This window comes from Mizuhopecten yessoensis, unplaced genomic scaffold, assembly GCF_002113885.1.
Source record: "Mizuhopecten yessoensis strain PY_sf001 unplaced genomic scaffold, ASM211388v2 scaffold9399, whole genome shotgun sequence".
Lineage (NCBI taxonomy): Eukaryota > Metazoa > Mollusca > Bivalvia > Pectinida > Pectinidae > Mizuhopecten > Mizuhopecten yessoensis.
In genome coordinates this window covers 792,764-819,382 of record NW_018408028.1, presented here as the reverse complement: position 1 = coordinate 819,382, position 26,619 = coordinate 792,764, and the positions used below count along the sequence as shown (strand labels likewise).

The 26,619-nt window shown below is 34.3% G+C and overlaps 2 protein-coding genes across 6 annotated transcripts in view; one reads left to right on the top strand and one right to left on the bottom strand.

Annotated features, from left to right (window-relative positions):
- The window catches only part of LOC110458003 (arf-GAP with SH3 domain, ANK repeat and PH domain-containing protein 2-like), a 79,294-nt gene extending 73,944 nt beyond the window's left edge, over positions 1-5,350 (top strand). For both annotated transcript variants that reach the window (XM_021509525.1, XM_021509524.1), the window contains 4 exons: positions 406-741; positions 2,194-2,282; positions 2,786-2,911; positions 4,065-5,350. In XM_021509525.1, the coding sequence (XP_021365200.1) occupies positions 406-741; positions 2,194-2,282; positions 2,786-2,911; positions 4,065-4,145 (632 nt within the window). In that variant the 3' untranslated portion in view covers positions 4,146-5,350. The remainder of the gene's footprint in view (positions 1-405; positions 742-2,193; positions 2,283-2,785; positions 2,912-4,064) is intronic.
- Positions 5,351-12,879: 7,529 nt separating this feature from the next.
- The window catches only part of LOC110458016 (serine/arginine repetitive matrix protein 2-like), a 99,074-nt gene continuing 85,334 nt past the window's right edge, over positions 12,880-26,619 (bottom strand). For all 4 annotated transcript variants that reach the window (XM_021509545.1, XM_021509548.1, XM_021509547.1 and 1 more), the window contains 6 exons: positions 26,286-26,381; positions 20,567-20,704; positions 19,774-19,934; positions 18,819-18,950; positions 18,277-18,368; positions 12,880-16,780 (listed from right to left, as the gene is read on the bottom strand). In XM_021509545.1, the coding sequence (XP_021365220.1) occupies positions 16,222-16,780; positions 18,277-18,368; positions 18,819-18,950; positions 19,774-19,934; positions 20,567-20,704; positions 26,286-26,381 (1,178 nt within the window). In that variant the 3' untranslated portion in view covers positions 12,880-16,221. The remainder of the gene's footprint in view (positions 16,781-18,276; positions 18,369-18,818; positions 18,951-19,773; positions 19,935-20,566; positions 20,705-26,285; positions 26,382-26,619) is intronic.

The window sequence follows — 26,619 nt, the reverse complement described above, 5'->3', positions numbered from 1 at the left end:
CCCCAACACTACTCTCCCTTGTTTCAGCATGGAGTGCCTATGGTAGGAATCATTGTTTGTGTGATGAATTTACAACATGTGCTTAATGTGAAGTTATACCAACATTGTTTCTGACAAAATGGGTTAAGAATAGTTGTTATCAAATTAACATTGACCAGAGTATCATTTCTGTTCATCATTATCAGTTACTCTGTATAGGTACCTCAGCATTGTTTCTGGGTATTAAAACTCCTATTTAACAGCTTACCATCTGTGATCGTTTATGGCAGTATTTAAAACTACAGTATACAAATTTATGTGTATATAATTAAATTTGACAGGATTTTTTTTTTACCTTTGGCAAAAGTTTTTTCATGTACATTAAATTTGAATCTATTAAAGAAATGGTTTTATTTTGGTTTGTAGACACCCTTAGTATCCACAACAATACCGGGACCACAAACGGGGGTGGAGTTCAGACCACGCCCCCTGTAACCGAGACACAGGACTCCTCCTACTCTAATGCTCCACCATATGTCCCGCCCCTGCCCCCGAGGAACAAAAAACAGCCAGCTGTCCCTGTAGGTATAGGTCCCGGTCATAGCCGGAACTCCTCGGAGCCGTTCTCTCAGAAACCAACACACAAGAGGACTCCGTCGGACCCACCTCCCAGACCTGCCCCACCTGAATTCCGTGCGATTGGGATCGGGGCAGCAAGACCAACAAGTTACCGGACACGGACTCAATCAACGAATGATGAAGGTAAATAAAGAGTACTTCGATGTATTTGAAGTGATGTGTCAGAGAGTGTATACGTATTTATCAGTAGACTCGGGGAAACAGACTCTGGGTTACAGTTGTGGAAGACATACAAAAGGTAAATTAAATGAGGAATTTTTATGTTAAGAAATTTCTTGTGTTTTTTAGACAGGATATGTCCAATGTTCTTCAGATAAGAAAATTCCAATCTTCTTTAGAGACCTTTATGTTGTCCCATACTGTAAATATACTTATTTTAGCACCCTGAAATATTCAGCACTATAAAAATAGATCTATACAGAAACCTCAATTTTAGTGTGATCATAAAAATAATTTAGATTGATACTTAACGATAACTGATACTTATAGAAGTTCTGCTAAATATATACATTTACACTATACATACATAGGTTTACTGACAAGGAAGCGGAAAAATAGCCTCAGGAGAATTAGGTATAAAGGGATGTATAACTCATCTATTAGGGATTGATTACTTAATGTATCTATAAAAGGTAATGATCAGTAACCAGGTCTCTTGTTAACAGATACCTAATTAGGGCCCCGTATCAGAGATCTTAGGTCCAGGTTACGGGGTCCAAAGGGTCAAGGTCAAGTTTTGTATTTTTCACTGATGAACATTTTGTTATGATATTAAGAAGCAAATTTGGTCAGAATTAAAGAATAAGTCAACTGACCAAAGATCAGGGTCACTGGGTTAATGGTCAAGGTCATTTGGGTCCAAAGGTCAAAGACAAAGTGGATCTCTGACTTTGACCCTGGCTCTTGATGGAGGAGGTATATAAGGTGAAATAAAACAAATCAAAGCTAACAAATGAGTATTGCACCGGTATTTACATTTCTGTTAGCCCAGCAAATATGGAGGTGGAAGGAAACAAGACTCACATCATAGTACATGTAAAATGTATATTTTGCTTCCTTGCGATTCTTTTTGAAGTCCAAATGTCAAACGTCAAGCTCAGCTATATATGGGCAGATTGCTTCTTGATGATTATGGGGGATATATTGCCACAAGACGGGGCCCTTACTGACCTGTCAGTGTTCTAGTTAAAGTTAGGTTGTAGAAAGATTTAATTGTTAGAAGCTTTAAATAAGAAACTCAATCAGAAGGGTGTTTTTACTAAAGGGTTTAAAACACTATACATTGTATGAAGCCCGATTTGTAATTATAGTGTACAACACCTCATAGAGTGTACATGTATTGTACCCATGACTTAGTGAACAATAAATGTTTAACCATAAACAGGAGTTTACTAATCTTAATAAGTTAAGTAATGATTTGAAATATATAAATAATGACAGTATGTATATTTAATACATGTTCCCTGTACTGACAGACAAGGGACCACTAGTATGTATATTTAATACATGTTCCCTGTACTGACAGACAAGGGACCACTAGTATGTATATTTAATACATGTTCCCTGTACTGACAGACAGGGGACCAATAACACCTCCTGTGATACCGTCCAGACAGCCGGTGCCAGACAAGGAGACGCCTCCTATACCAGTTCCACGCCCAAAGGTGGGTTCCTTGTTCAGTTGTAAAAGATGTACAGCCAATTAGTTGTTGATAGCATATGATAGTGCAAGGGAAGGTACTCTTGTAAAGACTTTACAAACAATTCCTTCCCTTTATGGGGGGGGACAGAATTGGTGTTTAGGAGAATTTTCCAGGTGTATTAACATTAATATTTGAAATCTTTAGCAGTTTTATAATTTTTGTGATGTAAGCTTTTTATAAATTTAAAATATTAAGACTGTAACAAAAACTATTGATTATTTAAATTATTGTTTACCTGTATCCCCGGGGAATACGTCACTCCTGACTTACAATGCTTTACTGTAGTTACAGAAAAAGCATTAGGGATGCTAGCCTGAAAACTGTCTTTTACAATAGTAACATTTAACTGTGATTAAAAATAATGATAAAATAAGTAATAGTCATACTCAACTGTTGTAAGTGTTAAATCTTCAGCCTTGTTGTAGGATTTATAGAGATTTGACCATGTGTTCTGAATTTTTCAGAAAAAGGTTCCCATTGGTCTAAGATGTCGTGCTCTGTTCGACTGTGAGGCTGACAACGAAGATGAACTGACGTTTAATGAAGGGGAGATGATTATAGTTCTGAGGGAAGAGGAAGATGATTGGTGGGTAGGTATTATAGACCTGATCAACAGGGACCACTTGTTTAATGAAATGAGACTACCTGTCTTGTGAACTACCTATCTAGACAAATCATCTGTCTAGTGAACTACCTGTCTAGTGAGACAACCTGTCTATACAGATCACCTGTCTAATAAAAGCACATGTCTAGTGAACTAATTGTCTAGACAAATCATCTGTTTAGTAAGACTACCTGTCTAGACAGATCACCTGTCTAGTGAGACTACCTGTCAGGACAGATCACCTGTGTATTGAGAGCACCTGTCTAGTGAGACTACCTATCTAGACCAATCACATGTCTAGTGATACAACCTGTCTAGATAGATCACATCTCTAGTGAGACAATCTGTCTAGACAGATCACCTGTCTAGTGAGACTACCTATCTAGACCAATCACATGTCTAGTGATACAACCTGTCTAGAGATATCACATCTCTAGTGAGACAATCTGTCTAGACAGATCACCTGTCTAGTGAGACTACCTGTCTAGACAGATCACCTGTTTATTGAGAGAACTTGTCTACAGAGATCACCTACTCAGTGCGAACACCTTTCGAGTTAGGTCACCTGTCTATAGAGATCACCTACTAAGTGAGAACACCTTTCTTGTTAGGTCACCTGTCTACAGAGATCACCTACTAAGTGAGAACACCTTTAGAGTTAGGTCACCTGTCTACAGAAAACACCTTTAGAGTTAGGTCACCTGTCTACAGATCCCTGACGTTGTATTACCTGTCAAGAAAGATATCTGTTAAGTTTTACCCCATTGTCTTCAGAAACTGATTACATTGACCACAAAGTCAAAGAAAACATCCATCTTAAGAACCATCTGTACTAGAGTACAACCGTTTTGAAAGATCGCTTCTATAAGGGATATACATGTTGATTGACACTGGCCACAGACGCCTGTCTTTAGCGACACCTGTCTTCAACGACACCTGTCCTGAATGACACATCCACATACTCCTGTCCTGTTAAATTATGTAGATCACATTCTTAAGATAATTGAATGAAAATATTGTACAGCAAAGAAATGAGGTTACTTGATGTAATTTATCTGTAAGATTTGACGATGTAATGAGATTGTGAGCCTCAGTAATGTAGTAAGTGTATGTGATAAAATAAGCTGTTTTATTTACAGGAAGGGGAGATAGAGGGTAATCCTGGGAGACGTGGTCTCTTCCCAAAGACGTTTGTCGAACCGCTCTCGGACCAAAGATAACGAAGACTGATAACTAGGGACCGCTGACGTGTGATGACTGACTGAAGACACAGAGGCTCTGCATCTAACTCGTGTGTCGTCTCTGGAACATACAAGTCTGACTAAATGTCATTTATGTTAAATAATATTACCGGTAATCAGAATAAATACCTACACAACTTACCACTCATGAAATATATCTACTCAACTTACCATTCATAAAATATATCTAAACAACTTACCATTCATAAAATATATCTACACAACTTACCATTCATAAAATATACCTACACAACTTACCACTCATGAAATATATCTACTCAACTTACCATTCATAAAATATATCTACACAACTTACCATTCTTAAAATATAGCTACACAACTTACCATTTTTAAAATATAGCTACACAACTTACCATTCGTAAAAGATATCTACACAACTTACCATTCATAAAAGATATCTACACAACTTACCACTCATAAAATATCTACACAACTTACAATTCATAAAATATATCTACACAACTTACCATTCATAAAAGATATCTACACAACTTACCATTCATAAAAGATATCTACACAACTTACTACTCATAAAAGATATCTACACAACTTACCATTCATAAAAGATATCTACACAACTTACCATTCATAAAAGATATCTACACAACTTAACATTCATAAAATATATCTACACAAGTTTCTTATTTTGGAACTCTTCTGTCCTGGAGATTCATGTCAGAGGTCGGTAGCATGTATCCTTAAATGTAGATAGATACACCTGTTTTATGTATACTGTGGATTCTGATGTAATTCCACTTTGTATAATGTTTTGTTTATAATGAGATTTATGACATGCGCCAACCTTATGTTAACTTAATGTTTATTGTAACCATTGATTTCTTGGTATCTGAGATTATCCTGTACAGGAAACAGGAGTAGGTTTGTCCTCAGGAAATCAGCATTATTGGTTTCTGTTTCGACTACAATATATTTACCTCTATATAAAATGTATGCATGCAATTAAAGCCCTATAGCCAAATTTCCTAAAATCACTAATGACCATATTTATAGAATTAAATTGAGATTGTTCATTTCATCATCTGCAGTATTGTTTATAACTTAACCTAAGTGTTGATTTCATCATCTGCAGTATTGTTTATAACTTAACCTAGTATTGATTTCATCATCTCCAGTATTTGTTAATAACTTAACCTAGTGTAGATTTCATCATCTGCAGTACTTGTTAATAACTTAACCTAGTGTAGATTTCATCATCTGCAGTACTTGTTAATAACTTAACCTAGGTGTTGATTTCATCATCTGCAGTATTTGTTTATAACTTAACCTAGTGTTGATTTCATCATCTGCATTATTTATTTATAACTTAACCTAGTGTTGATTTCATCATCTGCAGTATTTGTTTATAACTTAACCTAGGTGTTGATTTCGTCATCTGCAGTATTTGTTAATAACTTATCCTAGGTGTTGATTTCATCATCTGCAGTATTGTTTATAACTTAACCTAGTGTTGATTTCATCATCTGCAGTATTTGTTTATAACTAAACCTAGCAAACCTACAAAGTAAGATAACTTTGATAAACATTAAATGTTTTAGAATTAGAGGTTCAAGGGACATTGCCAGCGGTTACAGATCTGAATGTTATCAGTCCGGCTTTTTGTTGTGTGATAGTTGTTAATCTGTTTCATTATACAGCCATTACTGGAAACGTTTATTTCTAAAAACAAATTATACGAAAAGTACAGGCAGTTGATCCACATATGTCAAATGAAAAATAAATGTTAAGTTGTCTTCCACTAACGTAATTGTCCGTAAAATGATAAATTGTTTGTCTTGTCATTAACAAACATGATCATTAACTCATTCACCCCTGAAGGTTGGAATAGTACATTATGAAATTTCAGTGGTGAATGAGTTAAAGGTTTGTTTATACTGTGCTTTAGAGCTACCCATCATTAATGTACACAGTGTAGGTATTCTGCAATAAGCCAAATATTGAAACACTTTTTTTATTGAACACTTTTCATTACAACATGCCAACATTCTGCTGAACAACTTGTCAAATGGTGAAGGTAAAACGAGGTTTATTCTATGTACATGCAATATATTCTGTGTTGTATTTCATACTTTTCACTTTAAAAGTTTATCATTGTTCGAAAACTTGTTATAAATTTTAGATAGTTTACTGTTGAAAATCAATATTTACAGTAAAAGTTTGTTGAATACCATAAAATATTTATACCCATTGTTGAGTATTGTTTAATATGCTGGGCCCCCCCCCCCAAGAAAATAAAAATATGGAATCATCATTACTTTCAGAAATACTGTTGCATTATTGTTGAATGTTTGGTTCATACTAACTTATAAAGCCTCAGACTGGGGGGAATTAAAACTGCATCATTTGTATAATAATCTGGTATAAACGCCAAAAATTGAAAATGTTTTATTTGGAGTTAAATGTGCTATGCAAAACAGATACAAAGGCACACTGAAAAATCAAAAAGTAAATGGAAATATATTTTTCTGATTTCCAGATTAGTACTGACTTACGAGTTATTCCAGCGGTTTGCTGAGGGCCCCTCCCTTAAGATAGTCCCTTTTGTTAGTGTTATTTTGTAGGAGCAGGTGTACAGAGCTATAAACAAGTATAGCAATACATGAATAATCTTACGAACATTTCTAGTGTTGATAATGCATTGAACATGCCTGAATTATACTTAGGATCCTGACAGATGTTTGACTGTTTCCTGTCTGCCGAACTCTTCGTGATTCATGTTATGGTTACCTAGGAGATGAGCTGTAAGTGCTGATACAGAAAAATAATGTTCATAGCATCGAAGATAGTTTACTTATGAAATACGAAGTAGAGAATGGAGATGTTTGTGTTGTTATACTGTTATTCAAAATCCACTTCAAAGGTTAAAATTCCTCTTTAAGTGTTTTATTACAATTTCATTGTCTCATTGTAATCTATTTTGGCAATTTTGTTTTCTAGGAGAATTGTCTCAATTTTAATGAATCTTATCTGATTGTGATAAGATATTAAACCAGTATATAAAGTATAAATTAACATGTGTTTTACATACATATATATACCATTACATAAAAACTACTAGTTACATAAATCATATAGGTATACAACATATTGATTACATATGTAATACATAAAAAAAAAATCCCTACCAAGAGTTGTCTTTCCTTTAACTCACTTACATGTATATTATGTCAATCAAATCTGGAGCTAGGAATCTTGACAAAGATTAAATTGGGCGTTTTACCTGTCTTTTTTTTCTCTGTGAATTTGTAAAGGCTTTTAAATTAAATAAAAAAAGTTACATTTGTTGCATTCAAAGTGAAAGTGACTGTAAATTGTTGTGAACTTTTCCAATTTCTCAGCCATCATTTTTAACACACAATGACAGCGCAGAATTTAAGTTTTTAGCATAATGAGATTGCATATATGGTAAAAAGAAGAAGGCTGAAATAAAAATGCAGGTAACATTGTAGTTTTATCAAGAATCTAGGCTTTAACAGTGGGCAAGTGGATGTTAGGTAGGATGGCTTTGGTTAGAGATTAACAGTAATGTTGGCTTTAACAGAGGGCAAGTGGATGTTAGGTAGGATGGCTTTGGTTAGAGATTAACAGTAATGTTGGCTTTAACAGAGGGCAAGTGGATGTTAGGTAGGATGGCTTTGGTTAGAGATTAACAGTAATGTTGGCTTTAACAGAGGGCAAGTGGATGTTAGGTAGGATGGCTTTGGTTAGAGATTAACAGTAATGTTGGCTTTAACAGAGGGCAAGTGGATGTTAGGTAGGATGGCTTTGGTTAGAGATTAACAGTAATGTTGGCTTTAACAGAGGGCAAGTGGATGTTAGGTAGGATGGCTTTGGTTAGAGATTAACAGTAATGTTGGCTTTAACAGAGGGCAAGTGGATGTTAGGTAGGATGGCTTTGGTTAGAGATTAACAGTAATGTTGGCTTTAACAGAGGGCAAGTGGATGTTAGGTAGGATGGCTTTGGTTAGAGATTAACATGAATGCTGAAGGATTATACGATATGTTGTAAATGAATATTGAATATTTACCTGATTTTTGCATTGTTATACACATAGAAATATGTTATTATGCAGTATGTACATATATCATAGGTACATCAATCTACTTACACATTCATTATGTACATAGATACGAAACAAGCTTTGTATACGGTTTTAAATAAGATACACTGTTATATATATATATATATATATATGTTGGATATGAAATGATATATGAGTAAACTGTTGATTATAATACAGCTGTACATAATAGGTTCTAGTATGTATGAATTTAACTGTAACCTTGTTACTTCAGGTTCTCATAGTCTGAACAGCTTGAATTAGACATTTATAATTAGGGTATGGCTTTCTAGTTGCATGTACATTTAAAGATTAGTGACCATTTATATTTTTGTGTTTTTGAATTGTTAGAAGAGTCCAAGCATATGGACTTGCAGGTTTACCGGTACGGTGTTACCTGTGTTAGCAGGTTTACCGGTATGGTGTTGCCTGTGTTAGCAGCTGGGTTTACCGGTACGGTGTTACCTGTGTTAGCAAGTTTATCGGTATGATGTTACCTGTGTTAGCAAGTTTACCGGTACAGTGTTTCCTGTGTTAGCAAGTTTAGCGGTACAGTGTTACCTGTTTTAGCAGGTTTACCGGTGTGGTGTTACCTGTGTGAGCAGGTTTACCGGTATGGTTTTGCCTGTGTTAGCAGATTTACCGGTATGGTGTTTCCTGTGTTAGCAGGTAGGTTTACCGGTATGGCGTTACCTGTGTTAGCAAGTTTATCGCTATGATGTTGCTTGTGTTAGCAAGTTTATCGCTATGATGTTGCTTGTGTTAGCAAGTTTATCGGTACAGTGTTACCTGTTTTAGCAGGTTTACCGGTATGATGTTGCCTGTGTTAGCATGTTTACCGGTATGGTTTTGCCTGTGTTAGCAAGTTTATCGGTATGATCTTGCCTGTGTTAGCAGGTTTAACGGTATGGTGTTGCCTGTGGTAGCAAGTTTACCGGAACAGTGTTACCTGTGTTAGCAAGTTTACCGGTACGGTGTTACCTGTGTTAGCAAGTTTATCGGTACTGTGTTACCTGTGTTATATATGGATACGAGTCGTTGATGAATGTTAGTATCTGAATACATGTACCAGACAATATTTACCGCCCTTTCAGCCTCCATAATGAGGGCAAATTTATCACAAAGCTTTATAATAGTACACACTGCTTACTGACAGTAATTCTACTGTAAATATTCAAAACACCGCTTATTGTATTCACAGTATTTTTTCAAAATCTAATACTGTAGGAATAAGTATTTTACTGATAAAGGACAAATATTAACTGGTATATATACAGTAACTAAAATGAAAGGATCACTTTCCAGGTTTGAATCATTGTGAATATGCATAACAAAATCCTTCACAGATTGCTAGTTATTGTGAAGTTTGTAAATATCACACATTGTTAAAGCTAGAATTGAATGGCTGATATAAAAGCACTCATTTAGATATGGTTTATTTATGTATTAACATTTTACACAACTTTGTATACATTGCTTATCGTATATGGCTGACGACATAAATACCTGTTTCTCCTGTTGATAAGTATATAGTGTCAACACTTTACAGCCGAGTCCTACTTTAACTTGTGTATGTGCAATATATTAAACTTTTGTAAATATTAAATACACATTATATACAAAATGAAATTAAAATATATTCGTTTTATTTACAATGTAAATATTAAGTACATCCGTTATATACAACGTAAATAGGAGCATATACTTTGTATGCAAAATAAATATGGAATACATACATTTTATACAATGTAAGTATTAAGTACATACTTTGTACATTGTATACAATATAAATATTTATAGTAAATACTTTGTATACAATGTAAAAGTTAATTACATGCGTGTACTTTTTTATACATTGATGCCAGAATTTTAGACAGTTACGATTGAAATCTCTGTACAATTTATGAGTCATTGATGTTTGAGGTTTGGGTGATTTGTAGTCCAGTTTTTTATGATACTAATTTTTCCACTGTCAAAAGATAACAGCACTTTATTTAACATTTGTGAGAGAAAAATGTAATGGAGGAAATTATTTCTGTTATGAAATGTGTAACGTTTTTCAATCTTAAGTGTTTTTAGTTTAAATGCCAAAAAAAAAAAATAGAGTGTGTATTATATGGGAAATAATGGTAAAATGTATCTCCTTGAGAATAACCTTTCTAACAGAATCATCAGTAACATAACGCGTGTGTGTTTGGAAAATATAACTCTTCAACATTTCTCAGGTTCATTTGCGTTTTCTGAAGGGGAAACTATAAACTAGGACTATAGAGCTTGGTACTGATATTACAGGGACTCCCTCACCATGTTGAATGCTGCCAAGTTTGGTATAGGTATGATCAGTACATATAGGTTATGGGCAGGGAGAAAAGTAATTAACCATTTACCTGTAACAGAAGATCATTGAGGTGTAAAACTTGGCCAAGTGTTCATGTTGACCATAAAATTCTTCCCTGTAGGCGAAGTTATCTTAGTCACATCACAAAAGAATGATAGACTCCGTTAATCTGTGTGAACAAATGTTTGGAAATCTACTCGAAACTAATTTACAATTCCCGTTATTATCTATGATTCCTGTAATCAGTGATTCAAGGGACCAAATGAAGATGTTGACAATGTTTAACCTATTCACCCCTTAGAACAAATTTGAACTCTTCTAATTCAAAGGTTGGAATAGTGCATTATGGCATTTCAGGAGTGAATGAGTTAAGGATATTTCTATTGGTCTGGTTTGACCTTTTAGAGTATATTCATTGGATGAGTTTGACCTTTTACAGTATTTTGATTGGTCAAGTTTGACCTTTTACAGTATTTTGATTGGTCGAGTTTGACCTTTTAAGCTCACTGTTCCAACACCTTAAATTCTGTAGCCGTAGGTGATATCTACAAAAGGTTAAGAGTTATAAATTTTGGTACTTTATATCACAATGTCCAAGGTCATGAGATAAACATATTTGCATTTATGGGAAGTTTCACTCTATGAGATATTCTATTCTTATTTGTATGAAGGTCCAAGAGTTACAGGAAAGTTCTGCCTTCGTCTGAGTCCGTATCAATTCGGGTCATAACTGGACATGATAACAAACATTAGCCCATTATATAATATTATGATTATGTTTTTTCCTTTATTAATATATTTCTGGTGCATGCTGAGAATGGAAGTAGTGGCAATAGAGGATTGGCTAAGGTTTTCAGAATCTTTCTGTCTCAAATGCGACATTATATGATGTGATTTGGACATCTTGTTATCATGTGAGCAGAGACAGATATATTCTAAACCAGCAAATATCAAAGTAGGTTTCACTAGAGATTTTTTCTCTGTCGGTGAAACTAGAACTTTTGATAAGTTATGCTGTGTTTCTGAGGTGCATTATTTATGATATTAAAACATCAAATTGTGCAATACTTCTGAGGTATAATAATTTAACACCTTAATATTAGAAAGTAGAAATAAAGACCATTTGATATGGCAACTTTATAAACAGATACAAGGCCTGTCTAAACTGAGTAGTCATGGAATGTATTGGACTGTGTATACCATAGAAATACAGTAGGAACTAGTCATCTGTTGCTGCTTTAGGCAAGACCTTGATAACACCTCGGGAGGCATGGAGAAACTGCTGCAGGTCTGCCAGGATTTATACTCAAAAATGTTGCATTTAAAAACGGGCAAAGGGGCCCTAGTGTTCAGTTTGGTGTCACCTCCGTTGAACATAGTTGAGCGAGGTAGGGGGCATAACTCTTGTTAGTCAACGCAGCAATGGATATAGTTGTGAGAGTCCATGTTCAGTTTAGACAGGTTTCTCTATAGTAGAGTGTCATTGTAACAAAAGATTGGCCTTCACCTCTCATTACACATCAGATGTAGATTAGTTTGACCATATCAAGACCGCGGCTGTACAAATGGTTGACCACCCCGGCTTGATGTGGCTGTACGAATGAATGCTTTGTGATACAAGATTTTAACCTCAAATCAACACATTGATGTTATCCTGATTGATAACCAGTAAAGAGTATCTACACCAAATTGTTGTTTTGTCTTGTGTGTTGGGCTGTGTTCTGCATTGTATATAAACTTCACTGTGTTCTGCATTGTATATAAACTTCATTTATTATAAAACAAATAATTCAACTTATTTAAATCACTCTTGTTGGCCCGGATGTTAGTGTGTGATGGTTTTAATGTGGGAGGAAACCGGAGTACCCAGAGAAAACCCACGTGGTCAGACAGGTGACCCCAAACCTTTTCAAAACTGATCGGGGATTTGAACCCTGGCAGCCTTGGTGAAAGGCGAGTGCGATAGAAGTTTGATTCTTATGCATTGTAGATTCAATATAGGTAGTCCAGGTACAGGTCGGGTGGATCCTTGGATACTGTACTCGTCTTTCACCAAAACAGCTGAAGTTTGATAACCTGATTGGACCTGAGATAGTATAGGTCACCTGCCCGACCACACAGATTGTCTCTATTGTACAGTACTCCAGTGTCCTCCCACTTAAACCCTCTGATCACGATTCTTCCTCCTCTCTAGTGATCATTCATCCCAAAGATTGCACCTGGACAGATAATTCTTCCCGATCAAACGTTTGCCACAAAAATAAAACAAAGACGATTTCTACATTACAGCTTTATTGAGAAATGTGGCGATGTAATCTAAGTTATCCTGGCAGGTTCTACTCTAACTGTAGTGTTAGACCACACCAAACAGCACTAGTGACGCAGTGTTAGTCAAACTTACTCCACACAAGATAACCATCATATCCTTAATTTGTTTAGCCTTGATGCAATTTGCAAAGTAATAGTAAACAAAATTTTGTTGTGGACTTGTCAAAATAAAATCTGTATGTATTGGATTATTTTTTGCTGGAAATAATGTTCAAAAAGAAGTTATCTGATGAATATTTAAAATTTGAAACAATAAAATTCTTTCAAATAATTTTGTGCTGCTCTGCTAATGAAAGGACAAAGTGTGGAGTCAGTTTTACAAAAATCATTATCGTACGTGGATTTACATTACACAACAATGCAAGCCATTCAACAAATACATTATTACGGGTATCTATCACAGTTTGATTTGGACTTAAATATAGCTATAAACTAATACACAGATGGATGCTCATTAACAGGGAAAATATAATTGAATACTTGGATTTCTTAATTATTCTATGGTGCTATCACTTCATTAAAATCTAGAGTAAATATCTTCAGTTACCTCCCTTGGTGATAGTTATCTCCCTGTATCCTCATCAGGGTGGCAATAAGTTGCATTGTTGATCAGGAGTCATACAAGATACTTGACAACAATTAAATTGAGCAATTCAATCTTTTTATCACAGTGGGAGTTTAGTATCTGCATTATTACCTTTAGTAAATATATCTACTGCTTAAGGCAACGCTGAAACTTGCCTCCAGGTGTTGTTGAGAGAATAAGTCCAGAGTTTGAATAAATGTGCACTGTATAAAAAGTGATAAAAGAAGTAAAAAAATAACAGCACATTTGCAAATGACAATTTCCCAATACATGTAGTAAAAAATAATTTTAAATGAAAATAATTCAGAAATGAAATAAACCTAACTAACAATGTATTATAAATACACCAAGGAGAAATGTTGGGACTTCCTGTATTAAACTGAAGATTAAAGATACATTACAAATTATAAATATATCGGTGTCCGGCAATTCAACTACCTCATTCTCCTTGATATCAGTGCTAATGTATAATTACAGCAGCACTTGCAAGCTAAGTGACGAGAAAGGCAGCAACACTGTAAAGCTCCTGTGTGTATTTCTAACTAAAGCTTTATGATGATGATTGAATAAGATGTATAGATGAGAGCCTATTTATAGGTAAAGTCTATCAAAGTTAATAAAACAAAAGCTTGTCTAAATTAACGCCTCTATCATACCAACAAAAAACCTGTTAAACCCATATCTTAGTTCATGCAGCTTTCATGTTGATAACAAAATCCTATCAAATGTAATGATCTAAAGAACCAAATTTCTGAATTCTTATACATTGTATTAGAAATACATTTTTTTATTTTATAAAATTCTGTTACCATATTTTTGATAGTCCATACTGGGCGATTTACCCAGCCCTTACAGGCTGTATATACAATGTCAATATTTGAAAGTTTCCCTCTGAAAATAAGCACTTCATGCATTGAAGGTGAACGAGCTCAAGAATGAGTTAATATTTTACCTGACCAAAGATAAAATAGGGTATTCTTTAACACATGTTTTTTTGTAGAATATAATTAAACAGCAGTCTCTGACTACTAAAATCCTCGACAACGCTCGGCACTTATACACAGCTAAGTAATTAAGGCTACAACACATCAGGCAAAATTACATAATACATGTCAAAAATAGTTCCCAAGCTGAAGTCCGCTACATTTTATCTATCAAATCTTAATAGTGGTTGTTACATACATTCACTCTTCAGTAAGATATTACCATATTTATCCAGCAAGAGGCCCAGGAGACCGACACATAATCTGGGACGTGTAGTAAGGTGGTGGGCTTATTACAGAATAATAAAATAGTCTTTGTTGGCATTTAGATAAGGGCGGGCCTGGGCTTATTGCCAGATAAATATGGTACTAATCTATTACATACCTCAAGAAACTTGGTCCTTATCAATCTAGACATAATCCCACCTGTAATTAACCCTCCTCACATTCTCTATATATATATCAAAGACAAAAATATAATGTGAGCCCTCCTCCAAACTATTTACATCATTAATTACAAAAATCTGACAGGCAGTATTCACCAATAAAGTCAATTATAACACAGTATATATTACTGTACAAAAGGGATAAAAAATGACTAAAATCCAGTTTCACATCTCAAAGGCCATGCTAGGTAAACATAACTATGTACAATACAATATATACATTTGATTTTGTCAATATACAAGTATATTATAACAATTTCATTATTCTGAAATAAATTTTCCTAGTAAAATTTCAGTTTGCTGATAATGTATGAATTATTAGTTGTAGAGACTAAAACATAGAAAAAGGACGGATATTTCCCGGGAATCAAGTCTTGATACAGTGCTATAAAATTTAAAGAATGATTTGTATATCAAAAGATATAATTTGTATACACATAAATGTTTGTGGTAGGAAAGTTATCACAGATCAACAATCAAAATACAAACTAAGTAAATTTGCACTCCAACCTCGTTAACCCAACCATCGCTTGTCATGTAACACAGTTGTCCCACTCATCCAGTTGTCCGACTTTTCGACTCCCACTCATCCAGTTGTCCCACTTTTCAACCCCCACTCATCCAGTTGTCCCACTTTTCGACCCCCACTCATCCAGTTGTCCCACTTTGTAACCCCCACTCATCCAGTTGTCCCACTATCCCATTACTGTTTGGGAGGGATTTGTATCTCTTTGTGTCCCAGTATTTAATTCTTTGACAATCTAGCCAATTTAGCCAGCAAGGGGGCTAGATTAATGAGGCTTACCTGAATATCAGTGTTTGTGTTTATAAAGTACACGGACGGAAGAATTGGAAAATTGATGCATATATATATATAAGTATGAATAACACAATAATCACAAATATAAAGAAAAAAAAATTCAAGATCTCGACCTGAAATTGTAACTAGCACAATTTCAGTTTTTGCATAAGTATCAGCTAAGCTTGTGTATGAAGGTAACAATATTGAATAAAAGTAATTTTCTTTTCTTGTCTAAGCCTAACATTTTGTTCACTTGTTACAAAAAAGGAAAAAAATGATAAACTTGACTAACAGCTTGGACTAATGGCACACAATGAAACGTAAACAAGGTTTAAAATAAAGGAATGTTAGGAATTCAATTTCTCAAATGTCATCGACTATACAACCCCTAAAAGGCACTAATGTATTAGCCTAGAATACTAAAAGTAAAATGTTCATCACCATAGCAACAGGGTTTAATTTTTTTGTCATTCTATGAGGCCATCTGCTGCCTCTTTTTGTGAGCCTCGTTACTCAAACCAAGGAATGTTTTAATATCATCACGGATATCGTCAGGAATATCATTTCCTGGAAAAATGGTGACCTCTAAAATAGTTGGATTATCTTTTACAAGGTCTCTCAACATTTTCCCGCCCTTTTTGGTGATTCCAACATCCTCGAGCTCCAGTGTCTGCAGAGTGACATTTGTCCGGAGCCCCTCGACAACAGCAGCAATTCCTTCATCACCAATATTGTTGAAATCTAATGACAGTGTATGTAGGGTTTTATTTTTCTTGAGAGCCTTTCCAAGTCTCTGCCATCCCTCCACAGTGACAGCTTTGTTGCCATTGAGATTCAGTGTTTTCAGAGTGGTGTTCTTTTCCAGGAAGATTGCGACCCTACTCATGCCACTGTCCCCCATGTTGGTGTCGCCAAGGTCCAGCTCTCGTAGATTGACCTCGCCTTTGTCATCGTCATCACTATCGCCTATGTCGAGGATGCCCATAACTAAATTCTTCACTCCCTTGTCGCCTAGTGGGTTACCATGGATACTGCAAAACAAACAATTATGGATTATCCATACTTGCTAATATTCCCTTATTTTTAAATGAATCAATATCAGCAGAATTAAAATCATATAGTGTTACAGCATCATTTAAATAAAGGGCTGTTTTCAGTCAGCATTCATATGCAATATGAATGCCAACTGGACAAAGGTAAATCAAACATGAAATATGCCATGATGCTTATATTTATCATTTTGGAGTATGTCTGTCTTGTGGAAAATTAAATTACAGTGATCAATATTCAGCATTTAGTTTTAATGATGTATTTATCATATATACTTGATCAATCAATAGGGGGGGGGGGGGGGGGGGGCAGTAGTATCTAACGTAGCAGTTATGACGTCATAATAATGATGACATAAACGATCAGCTCATGGCATTCATAGATATATGATACAAACATAAATATAAAGACATATATATATATAGTGGTACAGTATTATAAAGATAAACTTTTATAGAGAGAAGGTTTAGATTACTAGAAGCAAGGATGACTTACAGTAATATCTCTACAGAAGATAAACTGTTATAGAGAGAAGGTTTACATTACTAGAAGTAAGGATGACTTACAGTAATATTCCTACAGAAGATAAATTGTTATAGAGAGAAGGTTTACATTACTAGAAGTAAGGATGACTTACAGTAATATTCCTACAGAAGATAAACTGTTATAGAGAGAAGGTTTAGGTTACTAGTAGTAAGGATGACTTACAGTGATATCTCTACAGAAGATAAACTGTTATAGAGAGAAGGTTTAGATTACTAGAAGTAAGGATGACTTAACGTAATATTCCTACAGAAGATAAACTGTTATAGAGAGAAGGTTTACATTACTAGTAGTAACTTACAGTAATATCTCTACGGAAGATAAACTGTTATAGAGAGAAGGATTAGATTACTAGAAGTAAGAATGACTTACAGTAATATCTCTCCAGAAGATAAACTGTTATAGAGAGAATGTTTAGATTACTAGAAGTAAAGATGAATTACAGTAATATCTCTACACAAGATAAACTGTTATAGAGAGAATGTTTAGATTACTAGAAGTAAAGATGAATTACAGTAATATCTCTACACAAGATAAACTGTTATAGAGAGGAGGTTTAGATTACTAGAAGCAAGTATGACTTACAGTAATATCTCTCCAGAAGATAAACTGTTATAGAGAGGAGGTTTAGATTACTAGAAGTAAAGATGAATTACAGTAATATCTCTACAGAAGATAAACTGTTATAGAGAGGAGGTTTAGATTACTAGAAGTAAAGATGAATTACAGTAATATCTCTACACAAGATAAACTGTTATAGAGATAAGGTTTAGATTACTAGAAGTAAAGATGAATTACAGTAATATCTCTACAGAAGATAAATTGTTATAGAGAGAAGGTTTAGATTGTTAGGAGTAAGGATGACTTACAGTAATATCTCTACAGAAGATAAACTGTTATAGACAAAAGGTTTACATTACTAGTAGTAACTTACAGTAATATCTCTACAGAGGATTTCTCGCCCAACATGTCCGCTATATCAGCAGCAGCAGAGTCTCCCAGCTTGTTCAGGTTCAAGTTCAGCATCTGGTATAACAATAGGCCAGTTAGTATGTTTTGATAATTACATTCTGACAAAATGGTTCAGCGAGGTACAAAAAGTTGGTATCCATGTAGATTACAAACGTTTTAATATCTTACCTAAACTGTTTTTCGTTTATTCTTTAATTGCTAAATTCAGCATTCTATTCTCCAAAACACTCAGTTACAAAATTTTAAATACATGTATTATAAAATAAGGAAGTATAAATATTTTCAGAAAACTTGTACACGACTGCATCACATGACCTATAATGTTCTTTATACAAGTAGACAGGAGAAAAGCTAATAAGGAAGAAACCTTTGAAGGCTAATCTTGTGATAAAAGTTCCAAATGACTCTGTTGAATTATACATATGTTAACTTTATTTCAAAGTCCATGCTATGAAAGTGAGCTGGCTTTGACATCAAAGGCTGCATTACAGAAAAAGAACCTACCTTAATGTCCGATTCTGTACTTTCAATACTGTCTACTATCTTGTCAAACTTGTCATCATCAATCCCACAATTCCTCAGACAAACGGACTTGATGTTTTTTGATTTCTCAATGTAGGTACCCAGTTCCTTCACCTGTCAATGTAAACAAGGTTTTGTAATCGCTGAGTTTTACATTCTTCAGTTTCATTTAAACCTTTATTTTATACTCTAATTTCATCAAGATTTCACTGGGTTTTTTCAGCAAAAGACCATTCACTGGCCATAATTAAATAATCTGTGTTGAGAGGCTGTAAAGCATGTCATAATAATACAAATTCATAAAACAATGAACAGTTTATCTCAGCACGACAGTAATGTAAACTCATTGTCCTGTTATAAGCCCACCCCATCACTTTGAGTTTAAGATTATTGTACCAATACAGTCACTAATCCTAGTAATCTCAAAGTTACGAATTCTCTACTATGTAAGTTAGCATATCTATTACATAAATGCTAAACTAACACTTCGTACATGAAAATGAAGTTATTCAATATTCCATATTATCCTATTCTACATATAGTTTTAAATTGTTTGACTCTCTACAATATGTAAAGACACATTTTATGAAATGTAACATTAACATACCATATTTTTACATTTCTACTACCAGTTGCGATTTGGTAAACTGTGATATCTGGAGCTGAAATGTTGAACCACGATGTTGCCGGCTTATTACCGGTAAAACACAATAATGCCCCTAACTTTTGATATATTTTCATGCACAGACCCCATGGGCTTATCATCGATAAAATATGACAAGATCACTGAAAAGATAATGAATCCCTTCCAGATACAAACACGTTTTTTGCTAAATGATTTTATGCTTCTGCTTTCTCATTTTCTACATTAAACTTTCAACGTGACAGGATTTCCATCTTGTCCTGAGTGGTATTACACCATTAAACTGTTAAGTACCTGTTCGGTTGTCAGGGCTATAGCACTTAGTTCTATGTCTGTTTCCCCGGCAACTTTAGGCAGTATGCTGCCCTCTAGTGGCTGTCCCGGTTTTACACCGATTTTCAACAGGTATGCAGATTTGATTGGTCCTGCGGCTGTCACACTATCAGGATCATTACCTAGAATAAAAAAATAACTGTCAATTAACTTTTAATTGGACATCATTTATGATAGAATAACTTGATTGTAAATTATATTTTAGTTCATTGAGCTCGGGTTGAAGGCCAAAATAGTTATTTCACTATTGTGATTGTACAGTTATATTTTACTGAAGCATCAGTTCACATTGTGATCTAACATGTCCTCCAAACATTAATACTAGTAACTCATCTTTCCCTGGATGAATATAGAGAAACAAAACTCATTACGGAACACTCATATCTATCAAGCTTCATCAATATGTTTTAAACTTTATAAATATAAAAAGAAATATTTTGTGAAACAGTATCTAAAGGTGGTTACATGACAAACCCTTTTTTTCCTAACAATTTCGTACTTGCCAACTTTTTGAAATTCCCAATGGGGGAGATTCTGCCTTTACAAAAATGTACATAAATGTGTGTATACATCCCCTAGAGACAAAATAACCCTTTAAAATGACATATTTCGAGCTGTTCTTTCAGATGAAATCATTAGATCTCAAAATATAGGAATAGTTTAGCTAATTCACTGTTTGAAAATACTAAATTTAAGGGTCCAAAATCGGGAGTCTCCCTCGTAAATAGGGAGAGTTGACAAGAACAGTACCTACCACCATGCATGTTGTCTGTGTCGGTCCCACTGCCAAACACGTTAAACTTGTTGCCATCGCTCTCGCTGACAACATGGGGGGCATCACTGTCTGTTAGAGGAAAGCTGGCTTTTGGAGGAAGGTCTTGCTTTACGGGCTCTGTTAATGAAAGGAGCTATGATTAGACCTAAACATGATAGACATGTAATGAATTTTGTTTAAATCTCCCTCCAAATTATGATTGTTTCATGAATTACAGGTAGTTCTAATGCCTCTTACTAATATAACAACTCTATACATAGTTGTACACACATTAAACATATTGAGGTCAGTTCAATTTTCACTGATACACTTACATATATATTTAATCTAATTTAAAAAGCGAAGTCTGAAGCAAATTTTAATCCAGTCTCTGTAACGACATATAGTCAAATAGTCAAAACCCATTGATCCAGAGCCATATTTTCACAAATTTCTGATTTTTGTGGGGGTTGGGGGACAGATTTACAGTTTAACTCATTCACCCCTGAAGACACATTTGAACTCTTCCAATTCAAAGGTTGGTATAGTTCATTATGAAATTTCAGGGGTGAATGAGTTAAGTGTCTTGAAGAACAGATTTACAATTTTAGCTTAATTGGTCTGAAGGTAACTGGATGAGTGAGAATGACTGTATATGTTTTAATTTAATATCTGATTTCCTAAAACACAATAGATATACCTTTAGATCTATTTCTGTATTTCATCCATGGAGTGCCTTCCCTTGATCCGATTGTGAGGCTTACTATTTGTGACATTTGTGAGATTTTTTTTGCTTGAGATTTGCACAGTTTGACAGAAATGAACCAGTGAGTGAAAGCCACTTTAGAAGTTAGTGAAAGTTAGCTTACAGTTAGTGAGGGTGATAAGTGAGCTAGGTTTTAGTGAGAATGAACTCATCAAAAGGTTAGTAGTAAGAGTGAGCTTCCTTTGGAAATAATGATAAGAGTGAGTTCCCTTTAAAATAGTGATAAGAGTGATCTCCCTTTAAAATAATGATAAGAATGAGTTCCCTTTAAAATAGTGATAAGAGTGATCTCCCTTTAAAATAGTGATAAGAGTGATCTCCCTTTAAAATAGTGATAAGAGTGAGCTCCCTTTAGAAGGTAGCTCCATTCAAACAGGAATAATTCCTGAATCACATAAACACGGACCATGCAAGGTAGGAACTATATAAGAATTAGAGTGTCTGATATTAGAAGGAGAAAAACATATTCTTTTAGTTGTATGAGCATTTGTTGACAAGTCTTGGTGGGTTGTAGTTATGATGTTGATAACTGATGAAATGAAATTGAATTGTTAAGGATCTTGGTAAGAAACTAAAAACCTTCACCTCCTAACTATGTATATTCATGCTATTCAATCAGACAGATACATATCAATGAGATGAAAATGACTATAACTAAATGCTGATTTCCTGTTTCCCCCCCCCCCGATGCCACTACACATATAGGTGACACTGGTGAGAGAGATACTGAAATTATGATTTTTTTTTTTTAAATTCTATTTTTCCATTAATACAGATAAAACTTTATGATGGTTTGACATGGGTCCTTATTCTTCATATTCATTATTTCAATAAATATATCATTATATATTCAATAAATATGATTCTGCTTCCTTCAACTCTATTTACATGTAGAGTTTCATGATAAATTTCCAATAATTCCTGAATTACAAAGGAACCCAAGTTAAATATGATTTTTATCATATCTCCGATGATTTCTACGATACCTAAGTAAGAAACCAATATAGTATGAACACCAATCATGCATTTTACAACAAAATGAGTTCAACTATCCTCTAATCATGCGTATGAGATATGTTATATTAATGCCTCTCTCTTGGTTTTTTGCCATCTTGCTCACCAACGGTATATTGAGGACCGTTTTTCCATATTTCTTAACAATGTCTTTAAACGCCTTCATCGACGTAAAAAAAAGGATTTCTAACACCGAAATATTACTGAGCAAATGGAAGCGGTTTAACGAGGTTTCTCTCTAATTCACCTAGATAGTGAAATGCATTCAACTATATTATTTTTCACTATCAAGTTATTAAACAAAGAGTAAAAATATCACAGAACAACTTTTCAGCATGCATCTTAGTCCAGTACAGTTCACCGTTCCCTATACATTCTAAAAGAACTACAGTGATTAAGATTAACTAAACTTATAAAAGTTAAAAAAAACTGTTACAAAATAAAGCAATATGTGATGTGAGGATTTTACGATCTAGTTGAAGAAATTGGGACTTCGCATGAAAACAGCAGGGTCGAGTTTGCCTGTGGAGAAAACAGCAAGGTGTGTTACGGTATTATTACGAAGTTCAACAATGGTAAAATGTTAGTACCAATTTGAAAAAAAAAATCAGCTCAATACTTATCAGCCAATTAGATAAACTCAAAATAATCATCAAGAAATTTATATAGTTTTGCCTTCATTGGACCATTCTTGTGCCAAGACTGAATTTTTTCACTGATTTACCCTGGATATAAAAATCATCTTTTACATATTGTTATGATGAGGGAATGATCATCAGTATGAAAGAAATCAAAATCTGGAAGCATGTTAGTAAAAAACAAATCCCGTAACTGTTAGAGGGACAAGAAAATCAGATCTGATTAGAAGATTGGGAGAACAAAATGCCAGGTGTGTTCAGAGATTGCAGAAACATTTACTCGTTCACCCCTGAAGACACATTTGAACTCTCCCAATTCAAGGGTTGGAATAGTTTATTATAAAATTTCAGGAGTGAATGAGTTCAAAGAAGGGAAATCAAGAACAGTTCCTGAAAAACTAGCAAAAACTTCAACACGAGGGTTAATTTTCACAACTTTAAATGCTAACCCTATAACGTTTGGATTACTCAATCTGGATTTACTACTATTTATCTGTGCTGGGGTAGAAGTGCTATGAAGTAAACCAAACCTTTAAGCCTTAATAACAAGGTACAATACTTGTAATATCTTTACAGAGTAAGGGACAAAGAGAAAAAAAACAATTCACTCCATCAACACACAAATTATTGTTATACTATGGCAGTAAGTTTACTTTTTAATATCTACATCAGTCATAACTCTTAATACAACATGTACATACACAGTGTGGATAATTATTGTTTATTTTGTTTTAATTACTGCTGAAACCTTCTACTTTTCAGTATTTTGAGTACTTTAATTGTCCTGTCAAAAACAATTGAAAGTCATTCAGTACTTTGTCCTGTCAAAAACTACTTTAAAAGTCATTCAGTACTTTGTCCTGTCAAAAACTACTTTAAAAGTCATTCAGTACTTTGTCCTGTCAAAAACTACTATAAAAATCACTCAGTACTTTGTCCTGTCAAAAGATTATTTGCTTCCAGTACTTCCAGTACTTTCAGTACTTTGATTCAAACTTGCTGAAGTAGCATCAATAATTCAATATCAATGAAATAAACAACATTGACCAACTACAAAGAGGAAATGTAGCAGGATTTCTAATCGCAGAGATGTAGCAACAGCAGTGTACTACTTCTAAATGATCAGAAATAAGGATAAGACAATGGAGATAGAAACAGAATAATTCTTTCCTATTAAAACAGAAATATTTCTGCTGGTAAAAGAAATTTGTTTCAGAAAGACATATACATTGTATCTACATAAGAATACGATAAATTTTATTAATTTCTTTGAAATCTATTCCTATCTTTATTAATCCACTCACCCCTAAGACACATGTGAACCTCACCAGATCAAAGACTGGGCAAGTCCAGTTTAGACTTGTAGGGGTGAATGAGTTAAATATGTAAACTGGACAAAACAAATCAATGAGGGTTGAACTATTATGAAGGTTAAGGTTATAGAACACAGATTAGAAAATGATAAACTGTGCAAATTATAGTATAGAGATAGAGAGACACCTATCAAAGTCCCGAGGTGACGGTGGAACCTGAGGAAAAAAAACAACAAATCAAAACAACTGAGGAAATCCTAGTTATATAAGGTCTATACAACACATGTTCCTCTAAATGGCAGATTCTGTTTACAATCTTACAATTAACGGTTAAGTTATCAGATTAGATGTAGGCAAGAATTTGGACGAAGAATTAGTAATTAAAATAGCAGAATTCTTTACATTTCAATATTTAAAATTTCCTTGTCAGCAGATAAACTGAATATAGGCATATATTAGTGTGGGAATGCGGCCACGTGGCGGAGTTCACAATCGCAGAAATTTCCTGGTATAAATTGTCATTTGGATCACCTTCTTCGTTGCCACTATAACGGTCAGACAGAATCAGCCAAGGTACCCATCCCTATAATATAAACTAGGTGCTAACCTATCCCACAAATGAAAGTATATTTAACAAAAACACCAGGTGTCGTAGCATTGACAGTTAGATGATTTAGTTTGTTATGCCTCATTGTTATGAAACTCGTCCACATTTAGAGCAGTAGACGTGTGGAACAACCTACCTGTACTTGTTGTTAATGCTCAAACTATTAAGGAGTTCAACATTTTAATTGATGAATATTTCAAAGAAACTATCTATGATACAGGAAACACAATAAGACTATGTTTTACATATTTATAATGCTCTTATTGACACTCCTACAAACTATGTGTTAAATATTTGTTAATATAGACCTAGAGGCTTTGTCTATTATTTTTCAATTACATACAATTAAATCAATGAAATGAACTCGCTTGAATTCATCATCTGTCAATCAAGCTGGAGAGGAATTAGACAAATATCTATAACATATAACACTGGTTTGTTAATTGTGTAGGTAAAAAGGTGCAATAATGTTTGTGTTTGTTGTCAGAATGTCGTCCTGGCGATACTGAATTGTTTCCCTAGTGTTATAGTCAACAGACTGTTCTCCGGGCGTTACTGTATAACTATACAAAATGTAGATGCTGTATGGGAGATCAAGGGAGACCACTCTCAATGGATGAATTACATCCTCAATCACCTTTTTCAAAGAAAAGAATGTTCAGTACAATATAATTTGGGAGAGAAATATATGTAAGTTTGTTTTTACTTTGCTATGCTGTTTGAAATACTAGGTAACCCTGTTATGTTTTTAAACACATTCTATTTATTTTTTGACTGGAATGTAAATAATGCAACTTACTAACACTAAAGAAACCCAAAATTCCTTAGAAAAAAACGATTCTAACCCTGTGTGTATTACATCTGTTTATAAAGTAGATTTTATTCAGATCAGAGGTCTGTTTAAAGCATTGGGTGAAAGATCTGATGAGATTTCTGATTCCTTTAACTATTATATTGTTTGATTGACCTCCGCAGTAATAGTCAATTGTTCAAACTCTATGAACCATTTTGTTTTTCGGTTTAACCCTTTCACCACTGTAGACCATAATGGACTCATCCAGATCAATGTATGGTAGTTACCTAGGGGTGAAAGGGTTAAGAATACTTTTCATGTTGTCCATGATACCATTTCTGTGAAGATATATTTCTCATAAAACAATTAAAATAATTTCATGCAAAAAACAAACATTTTGTTTTCTTGGTTTTCTTCTTCTTAAAAAAATCTCAAACTCTTTCCATTACTTCGATAAAAGTTTCCTTTTCTCAGTGTCTGCTGCTGCATTTTTAGAAAACCTAAAATCTAAGCTAATTTTTGATGAGAAATCAGAACCCTAGGTCAGAAAATAGCTCTGGAGGTCTGAATGATGAAAGATGGACTTACCTTGTTTTAATTTTTTCTTGTCATCCTCTGTCAGTTCAGACTCACTGTCACTGCTAGAGTCACTGTCACCGTCACTTCCCGAATCACTGTCAGAATCTACAATAAACATAAATAACATTGGGGGAGTCCGAGTCTACAATAAACATAAATAACATTGGGGGATCCGAGTCTACAATAAACATAAATAACATTGGGGGATCCGAGTCTACAATAAACATAAATAACATTGGGGGAGTCCGACTCTACAATAAACATAAATAACATTGGGGGAGTCCGACTCTACAATAAACATAAATAACATTGGGGGAGTCCGACTCTACAATAAACATAAATA